This window comes from Mustela nigripes, chromosome 8 (assembly GCF_022355385.1).
Source record: "Mustela nigripes isolate SB6536 chromosome 8, MUSNIG.SB6536, whole genome shotgun sequence".
Taxonomy (NCBI): domain Eukaryota; kingdom Metazoa; phylum Chordata; class Mammalia; order Carnivora; family Mustelidae; genus Mustela; species Mustela nigripes.
In genome coordinates this window covers 32,521,990-32,549,606 of record NC_081564.1, presented here as the reverse complement: position 1 = coordinate 32,549,606, position 27,617 = coordinate 32,521,990, and the positions used below count along the sequence as shown (strand labels likewise).

The window sequence follows — 27,617 nt, the reverse complement described above, 5'->3', positions numbered from 1 at the left end:
CAGGGCATGACCCTCCAGCTCAGTGTGGTTTTTTTGTTTGTTTTTTGTTTTTCAAATGAAAGCCATGGCTAATCAGTTTATACACTGAGGTGCCATCAACCAGCATTTTCTTTCTCATGAAGCAATAGAATAAAGTGGAACAAAAATCGAGGAGTGTAGTGCCTGTGGCAAGAGTAGCAATTGTTTTTTTTTTTTTTGCAACTTCATACATTGGCATGGCATTGGATCTTGACATGCGTAGTTACAGCAGAAAAAGTTTGAGAACGATTCTGTGGCACATTCTATCAAACAAGTGGTGTCTTTAGATAGGGGCAGAGGAAGATGATACAAAGGTAGAGAACAGATGAAAATAACACAGATCCTCTCTCCAGATCTCTTGGAACCAAACGGTATTTCAAAATTCATACTCTTCCTGACTTTGGAGAGACCCCTCTTACTCTATGATTTAACACTGGCAGAGGGTGCTAGAACAGTGACCACAACGAACCACACACACTTTGGGCAACTCACACACACTGAAATGGTCTCTGCTTGGCGACCAGGTGAGTTCAGGTCAGGTCAGCTTTTGCCATCAACAAACTGGGCTCTGAAACGTTAAGTTTTTGCTGTATTTTTGAATTGGAGATTGTGGATCTGTACTCAAGCAAATTAGAGCAAACTAGAAGTACCAAGCGGTAAAACAAATCAAAATTGTTCCAGGAATAAATCTAATAATCACATGAGAAAAAAAAAAAACCAACTCTGGATTTTTAACTGTCCAAAAGTGTACCCATAAGTAAATCTAAAAAATGAAAATATAAATTTGTAAAGCACAAATTATAGTGTGCTGATCTACACTACAAATAGAATTGCCAGAGAGTATCTCTAAATATACTTCCCCAGTGAAAATGAGATTTAGTTTTCAAAAGTTTGTTCAGTAAGCATTTTGAGTAATGCAGAATTCATTAACTGGCAGGCAGACTGGAGGCAAAATAGACAATTTAGAGACTCCCAGAGTAAAAGAAACAAAAATATATATTCACACAAAGACCTAGATGCAAATGTTTTTAATAGCTTTGTTCATAATCACCAAAACTAAAAACAGCCCCAACATCCACAATGATCTACACAACAGAACATGATGAGCAATAAAAGGGAATGAAGCACAGATACTTCCAACTCTGTGAATGAAGCTAAAAGGCATTATAGTAAGAAAGAAGCCAGACATAGAAGGTCACTTGCTCCCTGAGACCATTCATAGGACAATTTGGAAAAGACAAAACCACAGAAACAACAATCAGATCAGTGACTGAGCGGGGAGGGTCTGACTACAAAGGAAGAGAAGGAGACCTTCTGGGACAGTGGAGATGTTCCATATCTTGAAGGTGGTGATGGGTACATGATGTATATTTCTGTGAAACTCACAGAACTACACACCTCAAGGAGGGTGAATTTCATTGAACATACACTATACTTCAGTAAACCCAAGGAGAGAGAGAGAGAAGGAGCTGGAGTAATCCAGTATGAAGTGACAAAGGCAATCTAGAATGACCTATGTACTCCAGAAAAGAAAAACCAACATCTGAGACAAAGTAAAGGAAGAAACACTACAACCAAACCTAGCAAACCTTTGATAAAAATGGCATTCTTTAAAACAAGCTGCATCTGTAAATAATATAACTGTTGCAAATAACACAGAATATGTACTAAATGGTAGACACACTGCTCTGTGACATCTCAACATTCAAAAAGAAAGATGGTCCCAAAGGTCCTTGAGCATTTCACTATGGTATTTCCACAGGAGCTGCTCATTGGCTTCTGCTCCCAGGGGATTTTCCCTAATAGAAAAATTTATGGCAAGGATAAAATTAACACTGCTGGATGCAGAGGAAATGGTTTCTTTCGTGAATCCCTTTGCTTGAAATTCTGGGAAATTATGTTTTAACTGTCCAAGACCTATTACCAAATCACTGATTTATGGGATTATGGCTAGATTATTGAGAGACCTTCTCCTAAACAAAGATTCTCTATTTTTATAAATAAGAAATAAAATAAACTCTCCTCGAGAGAGCTGTGGTAATTTGTATGGCTACAAATCTGAACACTGTGTGTTTCTCTCCTGTTTCAGGATAGGAGTCTTCTACTCTAGCCAAGCCAGATTTTTTCAGTGGAGCTCATACAGTCATGCCCACCACATCCTTGTTTCTGTCACTGCCCATCACAGACTCTCCCCTCTCTCCATAGAAATACTAATTTTAACCCTCTTGAGTCACCAAGATGCCACCAGATTTCCACATCTCTTCCAGTCAGACCCATAGTCTCTCCACTTGGGTTCCTTGATAATTAACGCAAAAGCTGTCCATATTGACATTACCCATACTGACAACTTTGGGGCGTCTGTTTGAGAATGAGTGAGCAATTCAGGGTGAAACCAGTTCTTTTTTTTAATACTTTTTTTTAAAGATTTTATTTATTTATTTGACAGACAGAGATCACAAGTAGGCAGAGAGGCAGGCAGAGAGAGAGGGGGAAGAAGGCTCCCTGCTGAGCAGATAGCCCGATGTGGGGCTCGATCCCAGGACTCTGGGATCATGACCTGAGCCGAAGGCAGAGGCTTAATGCACTGAGACACCCAGGGGTAAGACCAGTTCTTAATGCTCCTTTCCCACCCTCTTCATGCCTACCATGAGGCTGGGTATGAAGTATTCAGTTAATTAACACCTGTATTGGACTGTTTAAGAAATCGTCCTTTTTCATTGTTGATAAATTTGGTGGGACTTGTTGTCCAATAACAGTTCATTGTTTAGGCTGTAATGACGTTCTCATTTTACCATGCAACTCAACAAGCATGTCAATTAAATATTCTTTGAGTGCTTAGACAATGCGATGGCTCTAGAGCTTCCTTCTGGTACACATAATGTTATATTGCTGCAGATTCCACAATCCTTCTCCTTCCTTACTGAGAAGGAAATTCTTTCAGAGAGAAAAGCATTCAGCTCATGTTCCCACCTGGTTTTTCCTCTCCTTACAGCCTTCATGGACTATCATTTGCCTAGAGAGAACGTTTGTCCTCCAGGTGCTTACAAGCCCCCAGCTCTGGCTGCCCCTGGCTTGCTTGGTGGATAATGCCAGTGACCTTGTGAAGCTACTTGGACCCCACAACAGAGCTACCAACAGGACACATGGCTTGGGGGATGGTGCTGTTGGTCAAATCATGTGCAGTGTCAGAGCTTGAGAGGGACTGGTGATTGTGGGGTGCCTAACTCAGAGAAGGAAACAAACCTTGGCTTACCCATTGGAATGAGTATGTTCCCTTCAACCCACAGGTTTTATTTCTACCCAATGCCTCTCTGCCCCAGAGGAGTGGGTTTTGGGGCTTTATTTGTTTGCTTGTTTTGGCTTTTTTTCTTCCCTAAAGGTAAGTCAGAGCAATGTGTGGATAACTCATAACCCAGACTAGCATTCCTGGGCTGGGAGACGTGGAGACCAGCAGTAACCACTCAACCACTTGGTGGAGGTATTCTAGTGAAAATTAATGAGTCAAGCAGAACAACGTTCATATCTTACCATCATTTTCCTTCAAGACATTAAGTACCTTTTTTCTGGAAAGTGCTGGTGACTACCCAACAATTGAGGGCAAAGCCTGAGCACTTGGTTTCAGATTTCTGGGGACAAGAATTCTCTGGACAATGGCCTACATCCATTAGTGTTCTAATACAAAACATGCTCATTCACTGAAATTACATTCATTCCAGTATGGAATTCGATTATCTGTGTGGGTTTCTTCGTAAATATATTTCACTGGTCAGAGCAGAGTGCAGAGAAGATTGCAAACCTAAACAGTGATCCTGATGACCAAGGAAAAACAATTTTCTCTCTGTTTATGACAAGCAGGTCAATGAAGGGCATCCGGGTAGAAGCATTCAAAGCTATCTCTGTGGCTTTTGGGACTCCTCTCATTTAATGTGGATACTTCCCTGTGCTACTGACTTGTTCATTGTTCAACATTCCCCATTTGCTCTGTGAATAACATGCTCTCCGGTATTTTCTCTTTCACAGGTCATGAGAAGAGGGCAGACATATACAATGTTAATGAAAAGTTCTGCTGTGGAACTTTGTCACCATCTGTTTCTGGCTCTTGAGTGTGAGCTTGTTTCTCCTCACCACCTACTGTACCATTAAGAGTGGTGGGGGCCGGGGGTCTAAGCTATTTCTGTCTCAGGTATGGCTTTCAACACTATTTCTGCAGAAGAAAATCACTCAGCTTCTCAGGATAAGGTCAGCCACTCCTAATTCCCTGCAGCCATGACCACTCATTTGCAAGAATATTCATGCTTTTTTTCCTTTTCCAAGGACTTTAAATACATTTCAGGGTACGTGGATGACTTCTGAAACTGTATTCTTAGAGTCAAAGGAAAATACAGTCTGTATTGCCAAAAATTATGATTATTTTATATGTTCCTTCTGAAATAAGGGCAATGACTCTTGGATGTTACACAGTGGATTAAGGATTTCTAAAGTATTCTTCCTCTTCCACCAGAAGAGAATACTCTGCATTCTCGGCATAAAATAGTCTCCCTTTAAAGTTTTCCCTGCTATAAAATGATATTCAGGCAGGCAGATACAATGTCTGCAAATCCTCCTTCCTTACCCATTTTTTAGATAAAGTTCTAGCTTACCAGCTGTCTCTGAATTCAGTGCCACAAATGTTATTTTGTATCTGCTCTGTGCAAGGTTTTGTACTGAGCACCCAGCTGTGAATAATGGTTCTCTGTTTGGCATGGATGCTATCTGAAAGGTAAAACTTTTACAGTGAGAAACTATACATAACATGTAAAATCAGGACAGGGAAGTATTAGGAAGAGGTGAGGTGACAAAGGGAAATGCCTTGTAGATGGAAAGAATTTTGATAATAAGACACAAAGCAAGGAGTGTTCTAGATAGGAACAGAGGCTAGAAAGTGTGTGTGTTGGGGTGGGGGGATTCAGACTCCAATCTTCAGAAAACTGGAAATGCTTGTAGAAGGTAGTAGTGAAAGACAATCTGACTGGAAATGTGGGTTGAGACCCAACTTGGGAAGGTTTGGAGTATTAAGGTTGAGGACTAAAATTAATTCAGTAGGTAAATGAACGATTTCACTAAAACTGTTCTAGTAAAAATAACTTAGTTTTCCTGTCTAGCAGGAAGGGGATATGGAAAAATTGGAAGAGGGCAGTCAGATAAGGCAGAAGGCCATTTCACATTCCCAAGGAAGGGCAAGGGGGGGCCTTAACCCAAGTAAGAACTATAGGTAGCGTGAGGCCAAGAGGGAATGAATTTCAGAGCCTTTTCAGAGGACAGGGAGTGTTTCTCGAATAGGCGTAAATCAGCGCAGTGCAGGAGTGAGGCAGGAAGAGGGATGCAATAAATCGAGGCCAAAAAAGGTAGGGGAGGGAGAGAACACACCGGTGACATTGACGCCATCACCACTCTGGCACGTGGATGGTACCTCATGGATTCTAAGACCTGTATCATATGCAAGAGCTTAGCAAAGCCAGGTAGAAGCTGTACCATCAGAAAGACCTACTTGCCACTTGATCACGGGTAAAGGCATCCCTTCACATCTTTGAATCTTCATTTACACGTCAGCTGTGTAAATGAAGTGACTAAGCCATAGAAATGGTGCAACACTGTAACTGTGTGCCACTTCCCAGATTTTGTGTAATTTAGACACGGTCGTGTGCTGCATCCATGCATAAAGATAGAGCCGGAAGGATAGTCACAAGGAACTGTTTTCAATTTGTTGGATAATCCATTTCTAAGGGTCCTTATGGAAAAGTCATACAGTTCCTATGAGACAGCCTTAACACAAACTCCCACTTTTTTTTTTTTAAGATTTATTCATTTATTTGAGAAAGGGAGAGCACATGCATGAGCCGGAGGAGGGGCAGAGGAAGAGGGAGAGAGAGTCCTCAAGCAGACTCCCCACTGAGTGGGAAGCCCAATGCAGGGTTCCATCCTGGGACCCTGAGATCATGACCTAAGCAGAAACCAAGAGTCCGATGTTTAGCCCACTGAGGCACCCAGGTGCCCCCACAAACTGCCACCTTATGCAAGCAATAATGTCTTGGTCTCTAGCAAAAGTGTTAGCTGGAAAAGACATTTCAGAGTAATCTGAGCTATGCAAGAGCTAACTTCAGATTTTAAGTAAGATGGAGAGCAAAGAAGAAATCTGAACCCCATGCCTGTATCTGGCTATTAGCATAATTCCCCCAAACATTCCATTTTATAGACTCAACATCCAAATTTTACCTCCATATCAAACAGCGTGAATTTCCTGCCTATTATTCATCATGCTGTCCACACCAAGACTTGAAATCTTTAAGTGATATATTATACAGTTCATTTGTTCATGTCACTAATGAAATCTAAAATGTTCCTGCTGGTACCTCTAATTTTGTATAGAACGAAGTGCCAAGGTAACCACCTGAGAATTTAGATTTTTAGTTCAAGAATGCACTATTTTCTGTAGGACCCGATCTTTATCGCTCATTAACTCGAGACTGTTTATATTAGTCATAATGACCTGATTTAGTGAAGATCAAGATTACAAATCAGAAGATCTTTCTTTCAACCATATTTTAACGAAGGATTACATCTTTTTTTTTTCCCCCTAGAAGAAAAATAGGTCTGTTCACAAAATACTTACTAAATGATGTCACTATACTTGAATTAAAAAATCTGCTTTCTAAATTAGGAGCCCAGTCCTAGGGCAAAGCTTTCAACAGCCTAAGAAATGTAAATCACCCCCTTTCGTGATACACATGCATACACACACACCTGTGTATATATATTAGTCTGTAGTTTTTAATCTGTTTCGAGTATACAGAAGGAATTTTGGCAGATCAAAGAAAACTGCAAATTTGATCAATTGCACAAGAAATGTGTCATGAAACAGATGACATGTTATCACAGAGATGGAATGCCTAGATTTAAGATTTTCTAACTTTTCTTCCAGTTGTGTGTGACTTAAAGGCACTTTCTATGCACTGAATGTCTGTGTCCCTTCAAAGTGCATATGTTGAAACCCCCAATGTGATAGTATTAAAAGGTGGGCCTTCGGGAGGTGATGCGTTCATGAGTGTGGAATCCCCATGAATGGGATGAATGCCCTAATAAAAGAGATCCCAGAGAGTTCTCCTGCTCTTTCTCTCTTTTTAAATCTATTTTTTATTCTATTTTTTAAAAGAATTTGTTTATTTGACACACACACAGAGAGGGAGTACAAACAGGGAGAGCAGCAGGCAGAAGGAAAAGGAGAAGCAGGTTCCCCGCTGAACAGGGAGCCTGATGTGGGGCTTGATCCCAGGACCCTAGGATTATGACCTGAGCCAAAGGCAGCTGCTTAATTGACTGAGCTGCCCAGGCACCACTCTATTTAAAAAAAAAAAAAAAAAGGGAGGGGTAAAAAAAAAAAAAAAAAAATGTCTGTCTATGAACCAGGAAGCATCCTTCTAGCAGACACTGAATCTGCCAGGCTCTTGATTATGGCCTTCTCAGGCCCCAGAACTGTGAGCAATTAAAGTTTGTTGCTTAAACCACTCAGTCTGCCGTATTCTGTTAGAGGAGCCTGAATAGACTAAAACAGCAGAGTTCGTGTCTATCAAGAACAAATGGGACCTCTATCTACAATGTCATGATGAAATGCGGCTCTCTCACGACAGTGAGTTTAGAGAACATCTAAGATAGAATTCTGGTTATCTTACAGGTGTGCTTCGGGGCCAGTTCTTTATTTAGACTAAGATTAAATCATTCCATTGGTCTTCATCATAAAACCGCAGTTTCCTCTAATGGTACCTAAGGGGCCTGCTAGTCACCACAACCCTGCAAATCTTTGACGTATCCGTTTTGATACCAAATGGTCACATCCCCCTGGGCTAGGCTGGCGGTGTGAACATCCACCATCCTCCTTGGAAATGGAAAACAGGGGCAGGTGTACTTCTGCTCCCACATTTGCACCCAGGGCATAGAACTCTCCAACCTGCCCACAGCATGCCCTTTTCCTTAAAATCTTTTACATTGAGGGCTCTGGTCAGCCACCAGCAACAAATCTGAGAGCCCTGGATACACGGTTAGGGAAAAGCAATATGCTTACTTCGTACTGTGTTTGGTTCTTTCTTTAGTGATACGTTTTTGAAAGGCAAGAATAGAGGGAGAGGGAGAAAATATTTATTAAACAAAACAAAGTCTCTTAGTGCCAAGGATTTCTTTGATATACACACGTTACGCGCATCTGAGAAAACTCTCGATTCTGTGACTTGAACAAAACGTCAGCAAATGTCTAAGAATGATGGTGGGATGCAGGGTGACTCAACCAATCTCATTCTCTGGTGTTTTTCCAAGCTTGCCTCATTGTTTCAAGGCAAAAGGTGTCCAGGTGTTTATTTCTGGTTGAACGGTTGGTGTTCTGAGAATAAATTCATCGTCTACTACTCACAAGCCATGTGGCCACCGGGTGGAGATACTTTAGTTTCTCTATGTGCAAACTCTCATGGAGCTAAGAGCCACGACAGGATAGCGGGTAGCAATGATGCACACACAGTTATATCTATAGTGTTTGGCTGAATATTATTACTTACACGAATAATGATATAATTATTCTTACTAAGTGGTGGCAAAACAAATCCATTAGTAGTAAAATTCCATTTTATTGAACTTACAAAATTTAAACACAGACCTGAATTTTGACCCATCTCCATTTAAAAAATCCTCTTTCTAGCTTTTTACTTAATTCAATTATGCAAAAGAAGGGAGAGGTTCCCTCTGGGGACTCGGGAGTTGCAAACTGGATGATTCTAATACCCCAGTTTAACTCCCAATGCCCAGGGGACTGGGGGAGGAGAAGAAACAGTTGCAGATTTATCATTTGAGAAAGAAATCCAGGACATCCTCATCCAAAACAGGGCTCTTGAACTGACAGGTTCACGTGCTGTGCTATGCTTCCAAGGCTCTTCGAATGCCCTGAACCTGAATGCAAAATTTGTTGTTTATGTGGGTACGGATGTTTCTGGATGTGAGTCTCTTACTTTTACCAGATTCTCTAGCAATCCATGACATGACGCCACCTATGCCCCCCTCCAAGAAGTCATAAACCAAGGATTTCATATTACTAATACTAATAGTGCTGTTTTTTACTCATAGAATTAAGTTAACACCAACGATAAAACTGGAATCCAAGCTTTCTAGTTTAGCATCAGTTAGTGCTGGTATCTTCCTTTAGGTCTTCCAAAGGCCGACCTGGAGCAGAGGTCCTGGGTGCAGGTGGCTTATTGGAGAAGCCCCCCCGGAAAGTGCGAGGATGTGACAATGAGGGATGGACGAGAGCAGCCCACGGATGTGTGCTGCGGACAGGTTGCTGCTGAAAGGGCTCCTACGAGTTGCCCTGTGGATTATCTAGGGCAGCCCCAGCACGTCTCCACTTACTTCTGCTGCTCCCCAACACTTTCCAGCCCTTCCATCCCAGGCCCTTCCAGGCCGCCCCACGTGCAGATGGAGCAAATTTCCAAAAGGCTGGAGAAGCCCTGGGCCAGAGAGCAGAGTGTTGGCGGCACCAGAAGGAGAGATGGCAGCCAGAGAGTGGAGTCAGCCAAGTGGATGTGGTCCATTTCAGGACCCTTCTCTCACACAGCACACCCAGTTACCCACGGAGTAGTAACTTTAAACTTTACAGCCTAAAGCACGTTCGGCAGACATTGTCTCTATCCCGTTCGGTTGTCCCCACCTGGGTTCAGACACGTGCAGTCAGTCCCCTGAACTCCTGCAATGCTTTTCCACTGATCTTCCTCCTTTACGCCACCCTCTGGTCTGGACTGCACCCCTGGGACTCTTCTAGAAGTGCATCTCAGAGTATCTGCCCTAGGTTTCCCACTCTTCGATGGCTCCTGATACTATCAAAGATGATCCAAACCCCTTGGCATTCCTGTTGGGTTTTTCACCCCTTCTTAAGTTCATTTCTATATTCGTCTGTGCCCCTTGCACTCCATCTCTAACATCCGATGGGAGGTCTCTAATAAGTTGGCGTTGCAAACCCTGCCTGGGCAGTCCCTGAAGTAAAGCTTTCACAAACCACTCTGCCCTGCCCCCAACCTAGGCAGCCAGACTTTGGCTCAATGCTGCCCCAAGCACACATTGCCCCCCACCCCTGAGCTTTCTTTCCTCCACTCTGTACCACTCATATCATTATTGTTGTACCTGGTACATAGTGGCTGCTCAAAACCATTTCAAACGACAGCATTAACCAATAGCACATAATCGCCATGCTATATTATACATATCGGTGGTGTCTCCTATAAGACTGAGACCCTGTGCTCCTATCCCCTCACCTCAGCCCTCACCATAGGAATAATAATGTGTGTCCAGAAAATGCTTGTCAACATGAAGCATCATAAATATTGGCATGATGGACTGTGAAAGAACAGAAGATAGAGTCACATAAAACTGAGTTACTATTGGGGCACCTGGGTGGCTCAGTGGGTTAAAGCCTCTGCCTTCGGCTCAGGTCATGATCCCAGGGTCCTGGGATCGAGCCCCGCATCGGGCTGTCTGCTCGGCGGAGAGCCTGCTTCCTCCTCTCTCTCTCTCTGCCTGCCTCTCTGCCTACTTGTGATCTCTGTCAAATAAATAAATAAATAATCTTAAAAAAAAAAAACAAAACTGAGTTACTATCTTACCTTTGGCCACCGAGCTGGGTGGTCTTGAGTAAATTACTCAGCCACTCTGAGTGGACTTTGCTCATTTATTAAATGGGGGTAATCTACTCAAGTAGATTATATTACTGCTTCTAAATAGATACTCTCCTTATCTGAAACAGTCATATACACCGCTGGTTATTCCCATGTGACCTACAGTGTGCCTCTGTGGGAGGCGTGTGCTGCTGTGCCCACGGACTTTGAACTTGGCCATGTGACCTGCCTCAGCAAGGGAAAGTGAGCAGATGTGGCACATGTCCCATCAGAGTCAACACTGAAAGAGCCCCATCTCGCCTTGGCCATCGCGACCTTCCCCAGCTACAAGAAGGGCATATGCTCAGTGAAGGTGATATCAGCCTAGATCCCAGAATGAGAAAGGCAACAGGAGAGCCACAGTTGCTCCACGGCTTTGGAAGCCGACATTGAATATGAACCAGAAATACACCTCTGGCCTCTTAAGTCACTGGTATTTGAACTTGTCAGGTAGCCTTGCCTAAGTCAGGAGAAGCCACTCCAGAATGTTGCGAGAATGCATTAAATCAGAAAAGCCAAGCGTGTCTCAGGCCAGCATTCCATAGGTCTTTTAAAAACTCAAATCCACTTTTACCCCTGTCATGTTTTTCTGAAAATCCAAATCTAGCCCAGAGGTGGGCACAAAGTTAGGGTTCGAAAATAATCAAATGATAAGTGAATAAACACATCAGTTAGGCTTCATTTGAAAACCAAAATACAGACACATCTTTTTCATCTAGTCATTTCCTGCATATAAATTACCCTCACAAAACTTTTTTATTATAATTTCAAAACAGCTTGCTAAAACTTCCAGGAATATTTCTATGCAGTCTGAAGGAATTAAAGACTTGCCTAGCTCATCTTTCAGAAAGCCAACACAACAACAGGGTACATAATTTAATTGAGAAACATCTGTCATGTATGTTTCTATCATGTATGTTTCACCTTGACTGCTACAAATGTGATGGCGCATCGCAGAAGCCCAGCTACGATTTCCTTTGTTTAATCCCATAGACCATGAGATTAGAGCAATAGTGTGACTTGGATTGAATGTGTTTTCCCCTCTGCATACTTCTCTGAGGTGCAGTATAAAGAAATACTTGTCTTCGGGCACCTGGGTGGCTCAGTGGGTTAAAGCCTCTACCTTCGCCTCAGGTCGTGATCCCAGGGTCTTGGGATCAAGCCCTGCATCGGGCTCTTTGCTCAGCACGGAGCCTGCTTCCTCCTCTCTCTCTGCCTGCCTCTTGTCTACTTGTGATCTCTGTCAAATAAATAAATAAAATCTTTAAAAAAAAAAAAAGAAATACTTGTCTTGATCTAAATGAAGAGGTATTCAAAATTATCCATTTGATCCTATAGTCAGTCCTATGACCTTCACTTAAAAAAATTCAGGAAAATAGAGCAGTGACTATAGAAATTGATACCTCTGTTTTGGTCATAATTGATTCCACTTAACCATCACATTTCTTGGATACAAGTTTTCACATAAAAAAACGCATCATAAATCCATCACTGGAGTGTAGCTTTGCATTCTTTTCCAACATTTTACAAAGCATTGTCTGAAGAAACACCATTAATTTCAATAACACAGCTAATGAGGTACACATAAAACTGGAGGGGAAAAAAGAATTTAAAAATTGGCCTTGCATTTCCTAAGGAATCTGTTCATTCTCCAAAGCCAATAGAAATTATAATTTATCAGGAAGAGCAGATTCCACAGGCCTGGGCCAACAGAGAAATGACACACTAATATTTATTTGAAAGGCCGTTTATTTATCAAACACTTATTAAGTGCCTATTATTTGCCACCTCCTGAACTGACCCTAGAGATTATAAGACGGCCACACAGAGATCCTGCCCTCAGAAGGATAGGTCTAATTTAAGACCCAGACAAGTACATTTAAGATTATGAACATACCCAGTGGCTTTGTTCTAAAAGACAGTAGGAAATTGGAAGACAGAAGAGGAACCCTGAGATGGTAGTCAGTGGAGTTAGGGGAAGGCTCTGGGAGGAGGTCAGGGCTAGGCAGGAACAACTACAGCATTCTGAAAGGCACCATAGACAAGAGTGGGGCAAAGCCAATGAAACATGGTACAAAGATGTTTCCTATGCCCTCTTATGGTTCTGTTGCCACAGAATCAGGTCCTCAACTCATAACTTCCCTTATCCAACCATTTCACTTTGCTGACCTTTGTGAGTTAGGTGCAAGGTGTCTCAGTTAACAAAACAGACATGGAGGGGGGTGTCACCTGGGTGGCTCAGATCGTTAAGAGTCTGTGATCAGCTCAGGTCTGATCCCAGGGTCTGCTCATCAAGCCCTGCATCAGGCTCCCTGCTCAGCATGGAGCCTGCTTCTCCAACTCTCACTTCCCCTCTCTCTCACTTGCTCTCTTTCTCAAATAAGCAAAATCTTAAAAAAAAAAAAAATGAACAAACACACACAAAAAAAACAAAAAATAAGACAGACCTGGTGCCACTTTCAATCCTATTGTAGAGATCCCATGATGGGGAGCAGCTGCGGCAGAACCCAGAGCATCAGACTCAGTCCTTTGCAAAGAGAGACTCAGAATATTCCATGTTAATACAAAGGTGGGCAGATTAAGTCATCACTCACACCGATGCACAGAATAAAGCCACATCTTCATCCCTATGCTTTTAGTGATGAGCCAGCCCTAATTGCAGCCTGTCCTCTCTTCCCCCAGGGCGGCTGCTGTGCAGTGAAAAAGAGATGCAGGGTCCCTGGTCTCCTGCTTCCCAAGAAGCCCACTCTTGCATAATGACTCTCCACCAAACCCCAGGGCCCCGGCCCACGGAGGGCTCGGTTCTGTACTCGAGACATGTCTGATGGTCTAAGCACACAAGAGTGCCCTGGGCACCAAGATTACCAAGACAGTCCAATCCTTTCCACGCTCCTGGACTTCAAGGTCCAAAGGAAGAGAAACATGGAAAATAGGTCCATGCAATGTGTCTATATGTCACACAATGTGAAGTATCTGACAAAATAGGTCCACATTTCATCCACTGAAATATGGTCCTAATACACCCTCATAGAAGAATGCATGACATATGATGGAAAAGGCAGGGCACTGGGAGGAAGCCATCGGGAACAGTTTCACAAAAACAATAACGTTTACACCTAGACTGGTGGGCGGAAGGACCTTGCAGGAGAGACAGAAGGAAGGAGCCCGACGACAGACAAGGCTGTGGAGGGCTGCCCAACCCCCCAGAAACAAACCATGCTTTTTGAATTATGTCTACATTGGGGGAAAAAAAAATCCTTGGAATATTTGTGTTTCATCATAGCAGACTGTCTTCGGGGTGATTTGTCTTTTAAAATACTCTTTGAAGAGGAAAGAGACTTCATTCCACAATCCAAGTAGAGCATCAAATAAAGTCACAGGCAGACCGGGGAGTAATAACGTCATCTGAGGTTCTGTGCTGATTCTACAGATTCCTTAAGACTACATTCTCTGCATTTTAAGTAAAAGGGGGTGAGAGATCAGTAAAAGATTAGTATTTTAAAAGAGGCGGCAGTAAGATTTCCCAGAAGGGAGGAACTTTTATTTCTTTTGGCAACTTACTAGGCACAAGCCTATTTACTTGTTAAAATATTTTCTTCTCAGAGGGAAAGTGCAGCTTTGGAAAGAGATGAACCATTTCAGACCTTGCTCAGAGCTGACGGTGATAGCTATGACTAGCACCTTCTGCTATTTCTACCTCTTTTTTTTTTTTAATTTAAATTCAATTAACCAACATACAGTACATCATTAGTTTTTGACGTAGTGTTCATTAATGCATTAGTTGCTCAAAACATCCAGTGTTCATCATGTCATGTGCTCTCCTTAATGCCCATCACCCGCTTACCCCATCCTGCCCCCCCACCTCCCCGTCTGCAACCTTCAGTTTGCTTCCCAGAGTCAAGAGTCTTTCATGGTTTGTCTCCCTCTCTTATTTCTTCCCTTTCTGTTTTCTCTCCCTTCTCCGATGATCCTCTGCACTATTCCTTATACTCCTCATATGGGTGGAGAATTCTCCGTAGGAGAATTGTCTTTCTTTGACTGACTTATTTCACTTAGCGTACAGTCAGCAAAACTAAGAGGCAATCTACGGAAGGGGAGAAGATATTTGCAAACAACGTAACAGATAAAGATCTAGTTCTAGCTCTTGTTCCCTTGCTGGGTACATGGCAGACTGACTCTTCTTCTTCCCCCTAAGTTAGCGAGCTGATTCTCTTTGGGTCGTAGATTGTGAGTTCCAGTGACCAATGCCACGTCCAGGTGGAAACATTTAGGAGCTGGTGCATAAGGACGCTCCCCTTCCATGCTTAAGCAAACTCAGAATCATCGTGTTGAGACAGAACTGCAAAGAGGCTGAAGTCAAATAATGGCATGCCACCCTCTAGATGACTCTGACTTCCTCATTAGATTTTGCATGAGTGAGAAAGGAACAGGTGTTGTATTAAGCCACCGAAAGCATGGCCCATCCCTTAGCTGAGATACTTGTTTCTAACTTGCAGAGTATCAGTGAATTCACGCCCATGTGTATGGAGACCGAGTGACTGATTTACAATTATAAACTTAGACAATGTGCCTAGGAAGGTAAGATTTCTGGTTGAGACCAAAATGTTGGGTACAGATTATTTTTTTCTTTACATTAACAACAAAAACAAAACAACGAAAAACCCATGTCTGCTTTTATTATGCAAATATAGATATTATATTAGCAGGAATGGGAAGGGAGTATAGGAGGTCCCATCTAAGACATACGAACCTACATCCTTCTTGTGCTACAACACACTCCTGTAATGAAGTCCTAAAATAAACTCCTGATATCCCCCCACAGAGGGGCAAGGCGATTGTCTGTAAGGTAAATAGAACATACTTTCTTGAACCACATAAACTGTGAGGATGCGTACTTATTCTGAGATCATGTACATAATCCCACAGATTCCAGAAAGGGAATGGCTGAACACCGTCTCATGGCAAGTGTTCCTGCAAGGACAGCAAGTAGGACAGATCCCTGGGTCTTCCTTTCAGTTACAAAATGTACAACAAAGGGCATCTTTGCTTTCTTATTCTTGGAGAAGACTTTGAAGATTTAGCTGACTCGGTCACTTCTTTTCTTTAGATGTGGCTACTTTAATATAATCTGCTAGCAAACAGACTGATGGGCTAACTTCAAAGAACTTAATGAGGAGAGGATCAATATCCTAGTACAACTGCTCTAAAGAACCAGGTAGCTTCATTTAAGACATAATTGTAATTCCCTTTAAGAGAGAGAAGAGGCTAAAACTCCAGAAGAAAAAAAGCACAGCTACATTGAACAGCACTGCCTGACACAATCTTTGCAACTATAAATGCACCATCACCTCAAAGATCAATATTTGTTCTATATGTTAAGATGCGGATGCAAAACAGAGAATGCTCATTGTGCTTCCGGGAGGATAATCTGGGAAAACACAACAGGACGTTTTAAGGCAATGTCTAAAAATCAAGATGATCACCCAGCTGAGATTACGGTTCAACAATAAAGCATTGCCCTTGATATACTCCCTATATATTTGTACATCTACTGGGAAGTATAACAATTTTACGGAGGCAGTGTAACATCAACTTTATACTGTCTGGCTTTTTTCAAATGAGAATATCCAGTAAGGTTATGGCTTAAGACCACATGCCCAGAGGTACAGGGATAAGGAAACATGAAACAACATTAAAAAAAAAAAAGGATCTATAATCAAGATTTTAGGGTGTTATGGTGTAAAAATCTTCATCTTTAGAACTAGGCAAAGTAGAACTGAATGTAGGTCAGTACTAATGCAGGTCAATGGCCATGACTGTATGTGTAGGTTACTTGAATTCTTTGAGTTTCTTTACCTGTGAGATGGCAACCAGAGTGTACAAGTGTGTGTGTGTGTGGTGGGGCTGGGGGGGGGGTTTCAATAAGTGATGGTCAGTTACCTGTTTTTGTAAATAAAGTTTGATTGGAAGACAGCCATACTCCTTGTATATGGATGCTTTCTGTTACAGAGGCAAAGTTAAGAATGACAACAGAAAACCTGAAATGTTTACCATCTGTCCTTTCCGGTAACTGGTAACCAATCCCTCCCTGGTCTGTGAGGTTGCTGTATGGACTAGAAATTATTTAACATAGTGTGTGGTACATGGTAGCTGTCTTGTTAGATCATTATTCAAGTAAGGGAAAGGTTAAGGTCATATAACCTAGGAAGAAAATGTTTCAACTGCCAAATACTGTTGATCAATGAATCCTTAATCATCTGAGAAGAAGCTCTTACACAAAGTGCTTCACCTAATTGACAGAAAGGATAGTAACCTATACTTTACTCTATGGAAAAATGATGCAGGATAAATGCAATGTAAAAGGACAATAAGATTCCATTTCTCACCTATCAGACTGGCAAAAATCTCAAGTCTGACAACTTTGTTGGTGAGGCACTGGGGAAATGCTCTCATGCATTTTTACTAGGAGTGCAAATTGTTGAAACTCTAGGGAGTGAAACTTGGCAAGATTAGCAAAATTCCAGATAATTTACTCATCAATTATCCTTGGGAATCTAATCCCTAAGATATCTGGCAAAAGCACAAGTGTGCACAGGGTTATTCATTACAACATTCTTCTGTAAGAGCAAAAGACTGAAAATAGCCTGAATGTGCCCCATGAGGTATTGGAAAAGAAGGAGTTAAAGCAAGTCATTTGTGATCCATTTTTCTCTGATACTGGGGTTGAGGGAAGAAGATAAGTGACCTGATTTAGCTTCTTGTAAACATATGAACTAGATACGGGACAAATAGAATAAATAACTCATTACTTATTTATTTGTTTGTTTGTTTTATTTTCTTGCTAGGAAGAGTCCTCATCAAGCAAGAAAACCCTGGTTTGGGACATTAGGATAAACAAATCTTCAATCCATAGATGGATGAGTTAAGACTCTCTGGAAAATGTCACATGAGCTCTTCAAATTTCTTAAGTGTAAACCTGGAGATGTTGCAAAATCATGTTTCCTGCCATGTGAGGGATTTGGAAATCTCACTGGAAACCTCATTTCTCACTCTGGACCAAAAAGTGTGTATAGATATAGATACAGATATAGATGTAGGTATAGATAGAGATATATATGCATATATAGTATGATAAAGAATAGGACAAGGTTACAGGTATATGCAAGTATGAGCTTGCATATGTGCAAATAAACACTGGAGGATTAAACCAAAAGCTCATACATAACCATATAACTGGGGGAAGGAAGAAGGCACAGGACATTAGGGGCAGGGGACGCATGTGACATTTCTCTGAAAACACTTCATATATATAAAAACATATAATTTGTACTTAGAGACACATAAATGTTATATATTCAAAAATAAAATGAGATTTAAAAAAATCCATTAAAATTGAAAAGATTCTGAAACAAAGGAACCAAATTATGTATAAAAGTTAGAATATGACCACATAGGAGAAAAAAAAAAAACCCAAAAACTTAAGTAATCTAAGTTTTGAGTCTTTAGTTGTACATCTTTAATGTAATATAAAATGAAGACTGACAGCAGATTTTAAAAGTTCATTTAATATTCCTGGGGCTCCTGGATGGCTAAGTCAGTGAAGCATTCAACTCTTGGTTTTGGCTCAGGTCATGATCTCATGGGTTGTGAGATCAAGCCCAGGGTCAGACTCCATGCTCAGCAGTGGCAGGGGGGGGGGGGGGGGGGGGGGGGGGGGGGGGGGTAGTGGGAGTTCCTGCTTGAGAGTCTCTCCCTCCCACTTGCACATGACCATAAGTAAGCACTCTTTCTCTCTCAAATAAATAAATCTTTTTAAAAAACAAACAAACAAAAATTTAAACTTCATTTAATATTTTTATTATGAGTGGTAATATTAGTATTTACATTTTTGAAATATATATATATTAAAATAAATAAGTCTTTTTAAGAACCACGATTTTTTAGTGGAAAAGAAAATAAATGCAAATATAGTGCCAGAGAAATTAAAAATTCTGTAAAGCTATGTCTGATTTGGAAATAATGTAAGAATTCGTATTATTATTATTATTTTATTTAAAAAAGATATTTGCAGGACACCTGGGTGGCTCAGTCAGTTAAATATATGACTTTGGCTGGGTCATGGTTCCTGGGACCTGAGATCGAGCCCTGCACTCCCTCTACCTTTCATCCTCACCCCTGCTCCTGGGACCTGAGATTGAGCCCTGCTTCTCCCTCTACCTTTCATCCTCACCCCTGCTCATGCTCTTGCTCTCTCAAATGAATAAATAAAAAATCTTTAAACAAATAAATTACAAAGTATTTTCTGGCTCAGCACAGAAACATGACAGTGCAGATATAATGGCCATCCCTAGTATTTAGACTGTGATTTCAAAATACCATTCTCTATAAAGAAAAGAGGGCTCCTTGCCAGGTCTGGAATGTTGGATGGTCTTGTACATCTAGTTGTTCTAGAAACAAGGAAACTATCAATGACTGGTGGTCCTGTGTCAAAAGGACACAAAGTCAGTGTGAAGTTGTTCCCCGTGACCAAAAGGGAACAAAGTGAACATAAGTGCAACAGGGGGCTAGAATAACAAGATAAACAATACCACAAACAGACAAATCCAGAATGGGAGACACTCTTCCAGAAACTGACCTGGTTTCTTGACAAGTCAATGACATGAAGAAAAATGAAATAAAGCTATGAGGGAACTGTTACTCTAGATGTAACAAGACAGAATGTGTAGGCTTCAGTAGCATGATGATTCAAACCAGTATCTATTTTTGAGATGGTCAGGAAATGCAACATTGACCAGATACTCTATGATGCCAAGGACTTACTGTTATTTGCATTTGGTATGATAGTGGCATTATGATTCTGGAAGAAAACACCTACTTTTTTTTTTCCGAGATGTGTCCTCAATCTATGTAGGGACAAAATTACATGATGTCTGTGGTTTCCTTTAAAATATTTTAACCCTATCCCCAAGAATAGACAAAGGAAGTATGACAAGGTCCTATCGAAGATGGATAATGACATTTCATTTGTTATTCTCTTCCCTTTGCTTATGTGTTTCTCATACTATGAAAAGAGAGTCAAGAGAAAACTTCTTTGGGAAAAGATTACACACAAAATGAAGGATTGACGTGATCTTTTATGCTTTAAGTCAGCCTGTGAGATCTGCCCATCTCAAGCCCAACTCCTGTAATAGCCTTCTTGTGAGACCTACAGTGATGGTGTAGACTCTGGGAGTTTAGGGAAAGAAATAAATCTTTTTATTTTCAAATTTTAAAGTAGTTTATTATTTCTTTAAGCATTTGGTCAGCTTGGGATTAATACACATAAAAACACATTTTCAATATGATAAAAAGAATGAGTCAAAATCTGCCTTTACAGTAAAATAAGAAATTAAAATCACTTTTCTCTATTACAATAGCTGTACCAACACGGCGAGCTCCAGACTAAAAGCCACCGGGAGGGATCTGTCCCACAGGCCATCACTGAGTTCCAAAGCAAGTGGGTTAGTAACCTTACTGACCCTACCTCGACTTTGTCTGATGTCATAATGAGTTCATTTGGGACTGCTTTTAGGTAGGAGCGCCATGATCTCAGTTTTTAACTTAGAGTGAATAAGACCTAACAATTTTGATGACTGGGAAGATGTCAATATCAATATATTTCTTTGCTCTAAAACTTTAGAATGGGGACACCTGGGTGGCTCAGTTGTTAAGCGGCTGCCTTTGGCTCAGGTCAAGGTCCCAGGGTCCTGGGATCGAGCTCCACGTGGGGCTCCCTGCTCAGCGGGGAGCCAGCTTCTCCCTCTCCCTCTGCTGCTCCCAATTCTATTCTCTCTCTCTTTCTCTCATGCATGCACTCTCTCTCCAATAAATAAATAAAATCTTTAGACAAATAAAATAAAACTGCAAACCTGAAATGACATGGGCGGTAATAAAGCTAGAAACTTCCTGGAGTTCTCCAGTTGGACAACTTGCCTTTGATGCTCTTTCCTAGTTTAAGAGGATTTTCACATACGTTCCTCTATGGAAGGCAGGAATTTTATAATGAAAAGGGCTACTTTACAAGGAAACAGAGGCTCTGGGGACAAAATGATGACTGCCTCACGGGCACACAGTCCCTAAAGCAGTGGTGGTGAGACCACTGATTTATCATCAGGAAATTCCTTAGAATGAAGCAGGACATGAGACCCTGAAAGTGAAGACACGCCAACAGGCTAAACCCTGCTTACCTTTCAAAGCCAATCTGCCGAAAGGTCTTTTCCCACGTGGAGCCTACAAAGAGAAGGAAAGAAAGTAATTAATTGACGCACAGTAAGCACGCAGTTAGTTCTGTCCTGGGCTTGCAGACCCCGGCAGAGACTTGGTTTTAGAGTTAAGTGGGAGGAGTTTTCCCTCAGAGGCATCGTTCTCCACCTCCAGTCCCCCAACAGCCCCTTTGGAGAACAGTCCACGTAACGCTCCGTGCAACAAAGAGCTCTGTCATTTTCCTCTGGTCACGCTGCAGTCCACTAAATCATTCTCTAAACGTCTGGATGTGTCACAATAACGTGGGTGAAACCCTCCTGTCAAAATTAATGCAACAGCATAGTGTAAGTTCTACTCTCTAAAATTGAACACTTAATTCCGTGGGGCCCATGGAAAACTACATGGGCCTCTGAAGGTCCGACTCATACCAGGTTTTTATCTCATCATTGTTGAGGGACAAGGATTCACATGTCTCTCTTTCTAAAGCTAAACATTTAAATCAGAAGACTCTTGAATATAAAAATGTTGTTTCCAGTGACATGACTTGAAGAACAGTATATCCAAATCTATAAAAGAACAGCTGGGTTTGAAAAAAAAAAGCTTTTGTATAATTTTTTTCATGTAATAGTTCTTTCCTACATTATAGGCATAATAATTTTCTGAGGACTTGATATAAAGCAAAGTGCTCATATTTGTCAAAGACCACTCTAATAAAAACAGCATTAATAAAAGTTAAGGATTGGTACTAGTCCCATAATTTTACATTTTTCCATCAATCCATGGCAAAATCATTTTGATTTCAGTAAACAGCCACCTAGCCCTAAATCTGTGAGTTGTGTTATGCCAAACTGCTTGGTAATCACAGTATATGATCACTATCATTCTGTACAATTTCCTTCTGCAAATAGGAAATGGTAGATTCAGGCTTGGGTCTCCAGAGGCAGCTAAAAATCTACCCTTCTTCTTTTCCTCCAATCACAGTTAACTAGGTTGGTGCTATGCTTCTTTCTTGAGAACTCTGCTTTACTCTAACGCTTTACTGTCAGCTGACAACTCAATGTCTCCCAGGACTTAGTCTTCTGGAAAGATAGGCGATTACACAGTATTCTCCCCAGGCCCTCTCTGAGGACTGAGCTAGTCCCAAGAGAGCATGAACATGGTGTTTCACTATGGGCTTTGGGCTCATATACTTGGTTATGATGAATCATTTTAAATAAGTATTATACATAATAAAGGACTGCCTTTTAGATATAATTACACACACACACGCACAAATTTAAAGCAGATTCAGGCTTATCTCCTCGGATGAAGTCATTCTTATCCAAATTAAATTCCAATATGCTTTGCTGAGTAGGAGTGAAAGTCATGGAATTTTAGTTCACCAGCCCAGGAATTTCCATGACTCCTGGTCCAGGGGAGTAGGCCTATATGAATGTCGTCTGTCCTGTGAATCTCATGCAATTCAAAATCCCTATCTCAGGAATTCTTGGAAGACAATTACCCTGCCCTGGAGATACTAACAATTAAGACTCTGGCAAAACATAACATAACCTGAGTCAGAAACCACATAAAGACAGCTGGCAACCGCCTGGCCCGAGCAGAGAAGTGGGAGAGATTAAGAGTCTCTTGCCAAGTGAGAACCAGACAGTCTGAGCTCAGACCAAGTGGGAAGGGTCTAGAAAGGCTGGAGGGGTTGGTGAGGGCGTTCAGATGCTACTCTTCTTGACTTGCTTCCAGGGAGAAACAAAGCACCTTTACATGTTTTCTACATTTTCATCCCCCGCCACCCCAATCTGCTCAGTGTATTCCTAAATGGATTTTTTAAACAAATTTTTCAGAAAACCTCCCTTTTTGATAGACTCAGTCTATTATCAAGTTAAAATAAAAATAAATCATTTTGTGATATAGCACTATCAGGCTTTTAAACATGACATTTTAATTAAGACCTAGGTACCCTCTTCACGTTTCTTGGAAAAGTAAAGTTACTCAAAGAAGCAGAACAAGATAAGAGTTTTTGGTGCGAGACTTCCAGTACTCCTTAGAATAAACATTTCCAACCAATCAACCAGGCACAACAGAGATGGCAGAAAAATGACTTCGTCCTAGTAGCTAGATATTAATGTTAACTGATAATTTGAGCATCTTACATACAAAAGGCACTCATCTTTGTTTGCTGTTGATACTCTATTAATCATTTTACTATATTAGGTATAAGACTGAATAAATTAAAATATGGTTTCTGCCCTCAAACACCACATACCCTAGAGGTTTGGGTTTTTATGTCTTTTGTGAGCACTTAGTCATGATGAAATGAGAAACACACAATAAATGGAACAGACATATCCAGATCCTTTGGCACCACGAATATTTTTGGCAGCTCATTATTCAGTTGTTGGGGAATTCTTTTAAAGCCATTAACCATGTTTTACATGGTAAGGTAATATTATTCTCTTTTGCTGGAGCAGTCCAACAGGGAGAGAAAAGTAGGGAAAACAAAAGTAGCTGGCAGACTTCCTTGATTCAACACTTTTTAAATGAGATTTATAATATGGAGAAGTCTAAAACATGCTACATTCTTCAGGGGAACAGCAACAAAGAAGAAGAAAATATATAGCACAGAGAAAGGGGCACGAAACTTAGAGGGTTTTTTTTTTTCCTTTCCAATCATAGATGAAGTTAGAAATAATGAATTATGATTCCTCATTTCCCAAATATCCCTAACACCCAACAACAGAACTGAAGTCTGGAATGGAGCATCATGGTATCCAGAAGCTACAAACACACCCTGGACTCAAGGTCATTCAGTCTGCAGAGCAAGTTCCCATATCTCCTGTCCTAGGTACCCAAGGTAAGAAAATGCCCTTTAGCACCCTACAGCACTGACACTCCAAGGTAGGCGAGGGGGGACTGCCATGCCCTGAAGCAAAAGCACGGGTCATTTCCTCCTCAAATACATCAATCAGCAGTCGCTCTTTTACAAGAAAACTCGACCTATCTCTTCTCTTCTCTCCCTCTCTTTCTCCCCCCATTTCCTATTGACCTCTGTAGATCCAAGCTCCAGTTCTTTCCAGAAGAGAAAGAAGTCATGGAAACTTTTTTGGGGAGCTATCTTCCCCCCACCAATGAGCTGATTCTGCTGGGGCTCCCAGTCCTACTACCTCTTCAGCCTTGTCCCAGCAGGCAAGAAAATCCAGGAGATTTGGAACCCCAAAGCTCTGAACTTCTTTACTCACAGCCTTGCCATCCTTTGGGGGCTGTTACTCTTGTCTTGCCGTCCTTCTTCATTTTCCTTTCCTTACTCTCCTTGCTATCATTGGTCTGTCACCCTGATCTGGCTGTAATATGGAATTTAAAACAATTTTTTAATTCTACAAAAATTTACGTGTCTGATTATTAGCTTTAGTAGCATGCAAGAGCCTCTAATAGAAGTTATATCATCAAATACCTTCCCACACCACTTTCCATCCAGGACCTATGACTTTCCCTAATTTCCTTGAGCACTCAGCATGCCCAGCAGGAGTTCATTTTGTACAAATAGTCACATATAGAATAGAATGCCACATGCCAACATGTCAACTTGAAGATGAGGGCACAGGGCTGATTCATTTTTACTTCTAATTTTTTTGCAGCAGTCGTTTAAAATCATGGGACTTTACCTGTCCCCTGAAACAGACATTAGAGTCCCAGGATTTGCAACCAGGTCCCTTTCAGTTTGTAATTTTCTGTTTTTCATAAACATTAAGGAGACTGCAAAAAAACATATTTTTGTGTTGTAAATTGGTTACTTGCTTTATTATCACATTTCCTCTGTAATTACTATTCTCAATCATTCTTTCAATCAACTTGTTGCTCAGCTTCTAATACAAGAAGAAAGGAACTGAATTTTTCCTTCAAGTTTCATAATGCAGTGGTGAAACTGGTAGCTAAATGAGGCAGAGTTTCTTCTAATTGAAGTTTTATACCAAGTACATCTGAGATGTTGAGAGCCACTTGAACTTGGACCTGCACCTCTGTGTTTTTTCTAAATAATTAGCAGAAAAGGACTAATAATTCATAGGAGTGGTAGATTTTTGCCAGCACATTCCTAAAAAAAAATGGAAGTATTTTTATATACGGAAGAGGTTGCCAGGCAGTAGACCATGTGAGTTGGTCCAGAAACGGGTGATCAAACACAAATATCAGAAAATGATACTGCTTCAGAGTTTTCTAGTGGGAGCTCCATTTACATTATTTTTAACTCTTTTTTTTTTTTAAGACTTTATTTATTTACTAGAGAGAGAGAGAGAGAGTGAGCAAGAGAAAGCACAAGCCCAAGCTGGGGGTATGGGGAGAGGCAACAGATGGAGAGGAATAAGCAGGTTCCCTGCTAAGCAGGGAGCACAATGTGGGACTTGATCCCAGGACCCTGAGATCATGACCTGAGTCAAAGACAGTCGTTTAACCAACTGAGCCACCCAGGTACCCCTATTTCTAACTTCTACAAAGATTTTCACATCTAATGTCTTGTTTTACATCATCTAGGGTCACCCATTCATCAGTAAAGGTCAGAATTCTTCATTCTCACTAAAAATGTAGTGGTTTATATAGAACATATGATTGACAATATGCTTTTCAAAATAAATAGCTTTATATTTTTCCTTATTTGTAAAATAATATACAGTTGACCTTGAACAATGTGGGGGTTAGTGGTGCTGACCCCCATGCATCTGGGGGGTCCATATAACTTTTGGCTCCTCAGTAACCTAGCTACCAATAACCTATTATTGACTCGATAGTCACATTACCTCTATATCACATTAACCTCTATTTTGTATGTCATGTGTAGTCTATACTGTATATAGTCTATACTGTATACTGTATTCTTACAATGAAGTAAGCTAGAGAAAAAAATGCTATTAAGAAAATCATAATGAAGAGAAAATACATTTACAGTACTATAGTGTATTTATTGATGAAAATCTGTGTGTGGCTAGACCTGTGCAAGGCAAACCTGTGTTGTTGTCTAAGGGTCAACTTTAGATCATGACAAAACATGGAAATACTTACAATCTTTTATTTTTGCATGAGCCCTACACACTGTGACTCTCACATTTATACTTGTACATAGAAAAAGAGAGTTATCTTATGTTGAAACTTGCTTTAATCACTTAATAATATATAATATAACTCTTTCCATGTCAATAAATATAGGCATGTAATCATTTTATCACTCATATAGTATTCCATAATTTTTTTAAATGCAAGTCTTTATTAATATTTATATTCTATCTACATTTTTGCTATTAACCATAAGAACATGTTGAATAACTTTTACATGTATCTTTGAACATTTGTTCCATTAGTGCTTCAAGATAAATTCCTAAAAGTAGAATTAATACATCATGATCTATGCATATATATTAATACAGTATATATTAATGTATAAGCATATATTATGCATATATGTGCATCATATTTGATAGTATTAATCAAAATTTCACCCCTAAATCTTAAATAAAGACATGTCCTTGATTGAATTCAATTTATGAATCATTTTCCCTTTTATAAAATATTTTATTTTAATTTATATTTTCATAATTAGTAAAGAAATTAAGCAAATTTCCTAGGTTTTTAAGATTTTAATGTTTTATATTATGAATTACTTGTTCATGCTCACTGCCCACTTTGCCTATTAGATGTTTGTCTTTAATCCTATTGATTTATAAGAACACTATATATTAGCGTTCATAATCACAAATATGATAAACCTACAGGAAGTGAATTTACTTTGTAGATTAAAATCCTGAATATTTATTTTATCTTCCTGAATAGAACTGGTGAATGTTTGCATGATTAATCAATTTCTATCAGTTGAGATTTTCAGTTTTTCAGTTTGCAAGTCTGTTGCCCCAGCAGGTGGGAACAAATGTTACATTTGTTTCTTTGTATCCAAATATCTCAACTCCAGGAGGTCTTGAATTAGCATAATACATGTTTTATGCAGTCATCTGAGTTGACTGGTCGGTCTGAAAAGAAACCTACTACCAGTATTCACTCTTTGTAGAGAGGAGGGCAAGCCTATTCAGAAATAATCAGCAAGTCTATTCACAAATCTGCCACACTCTCTTCTATGAATGGAGGATGTTAAAACACCATGAAAGATTTTCTTTTGAAAAATTATCTTCAAAGTACTCTAAAATGAAGTGTAACTACTAAATAATTAATCCCCTCATCAAAAAATGGATTTTAAAAGATAATTGTTGAGTTTAAGATTTCTGGTTTAAGATTGGATCTGGGGCATGTGGTTGGCTCAGTTGTTGGAGTTCGACTCTTGATCTCAGGGCTGTGAGTTTGAGCCCCACGCTGGGTGTAGAGACTACATAAAATTAAAAAAAAAAAAAAGATTGGATTTTATTGGCAGTCTATGATGTTTCTTCTACCACTTCCAGTCAAATAGCCATGGACACGCTGGAAGTGAGAAACACACACACACACATTCACACATACACACACAGAGTAAATCTATTTTCAAGAATCTCAAAGGAACTTTCACAAGTAGGTCAACTGAACTGAACTGTGAAACTCAGCCTGTAGTGCTCTGTGCATTTGTCTCCCATGGAAACCAAACAAACCATTCAGCCCTCCAGAAGGTAAAAG

At 40.4% G+C, this 27,617-nt stretch overlaps 1 protein-coding gene across 4 annotated transcripts in view; it reads right to left on the bottom strand.

Annotated features, from left to right (window-relative positions):
- PIEZO2 (piezo type mechanosensitive ion channel component 2) overlaps positions 1 to 27,617 on the bottom strand; it is a 454,403-nt gene that overhangs the window by 210,727 nt on the left and 216,059 nt on the right. For all 4 annotated transcript variants that reach the window (XM_059409177.1, XM_059409173.1, XM_059409174.1 and 1 more), the window contains exon 4: positions 20,966 to 21,008. In XM_059409177.1, coding sequence (XP_059265160.1) covers positions 20,966 to 21,008 — 43 coding nt within the window. The remainder of the gene's footprint in view (positions 1 to 20,965; positions 21,009 to 27,617) is intronic.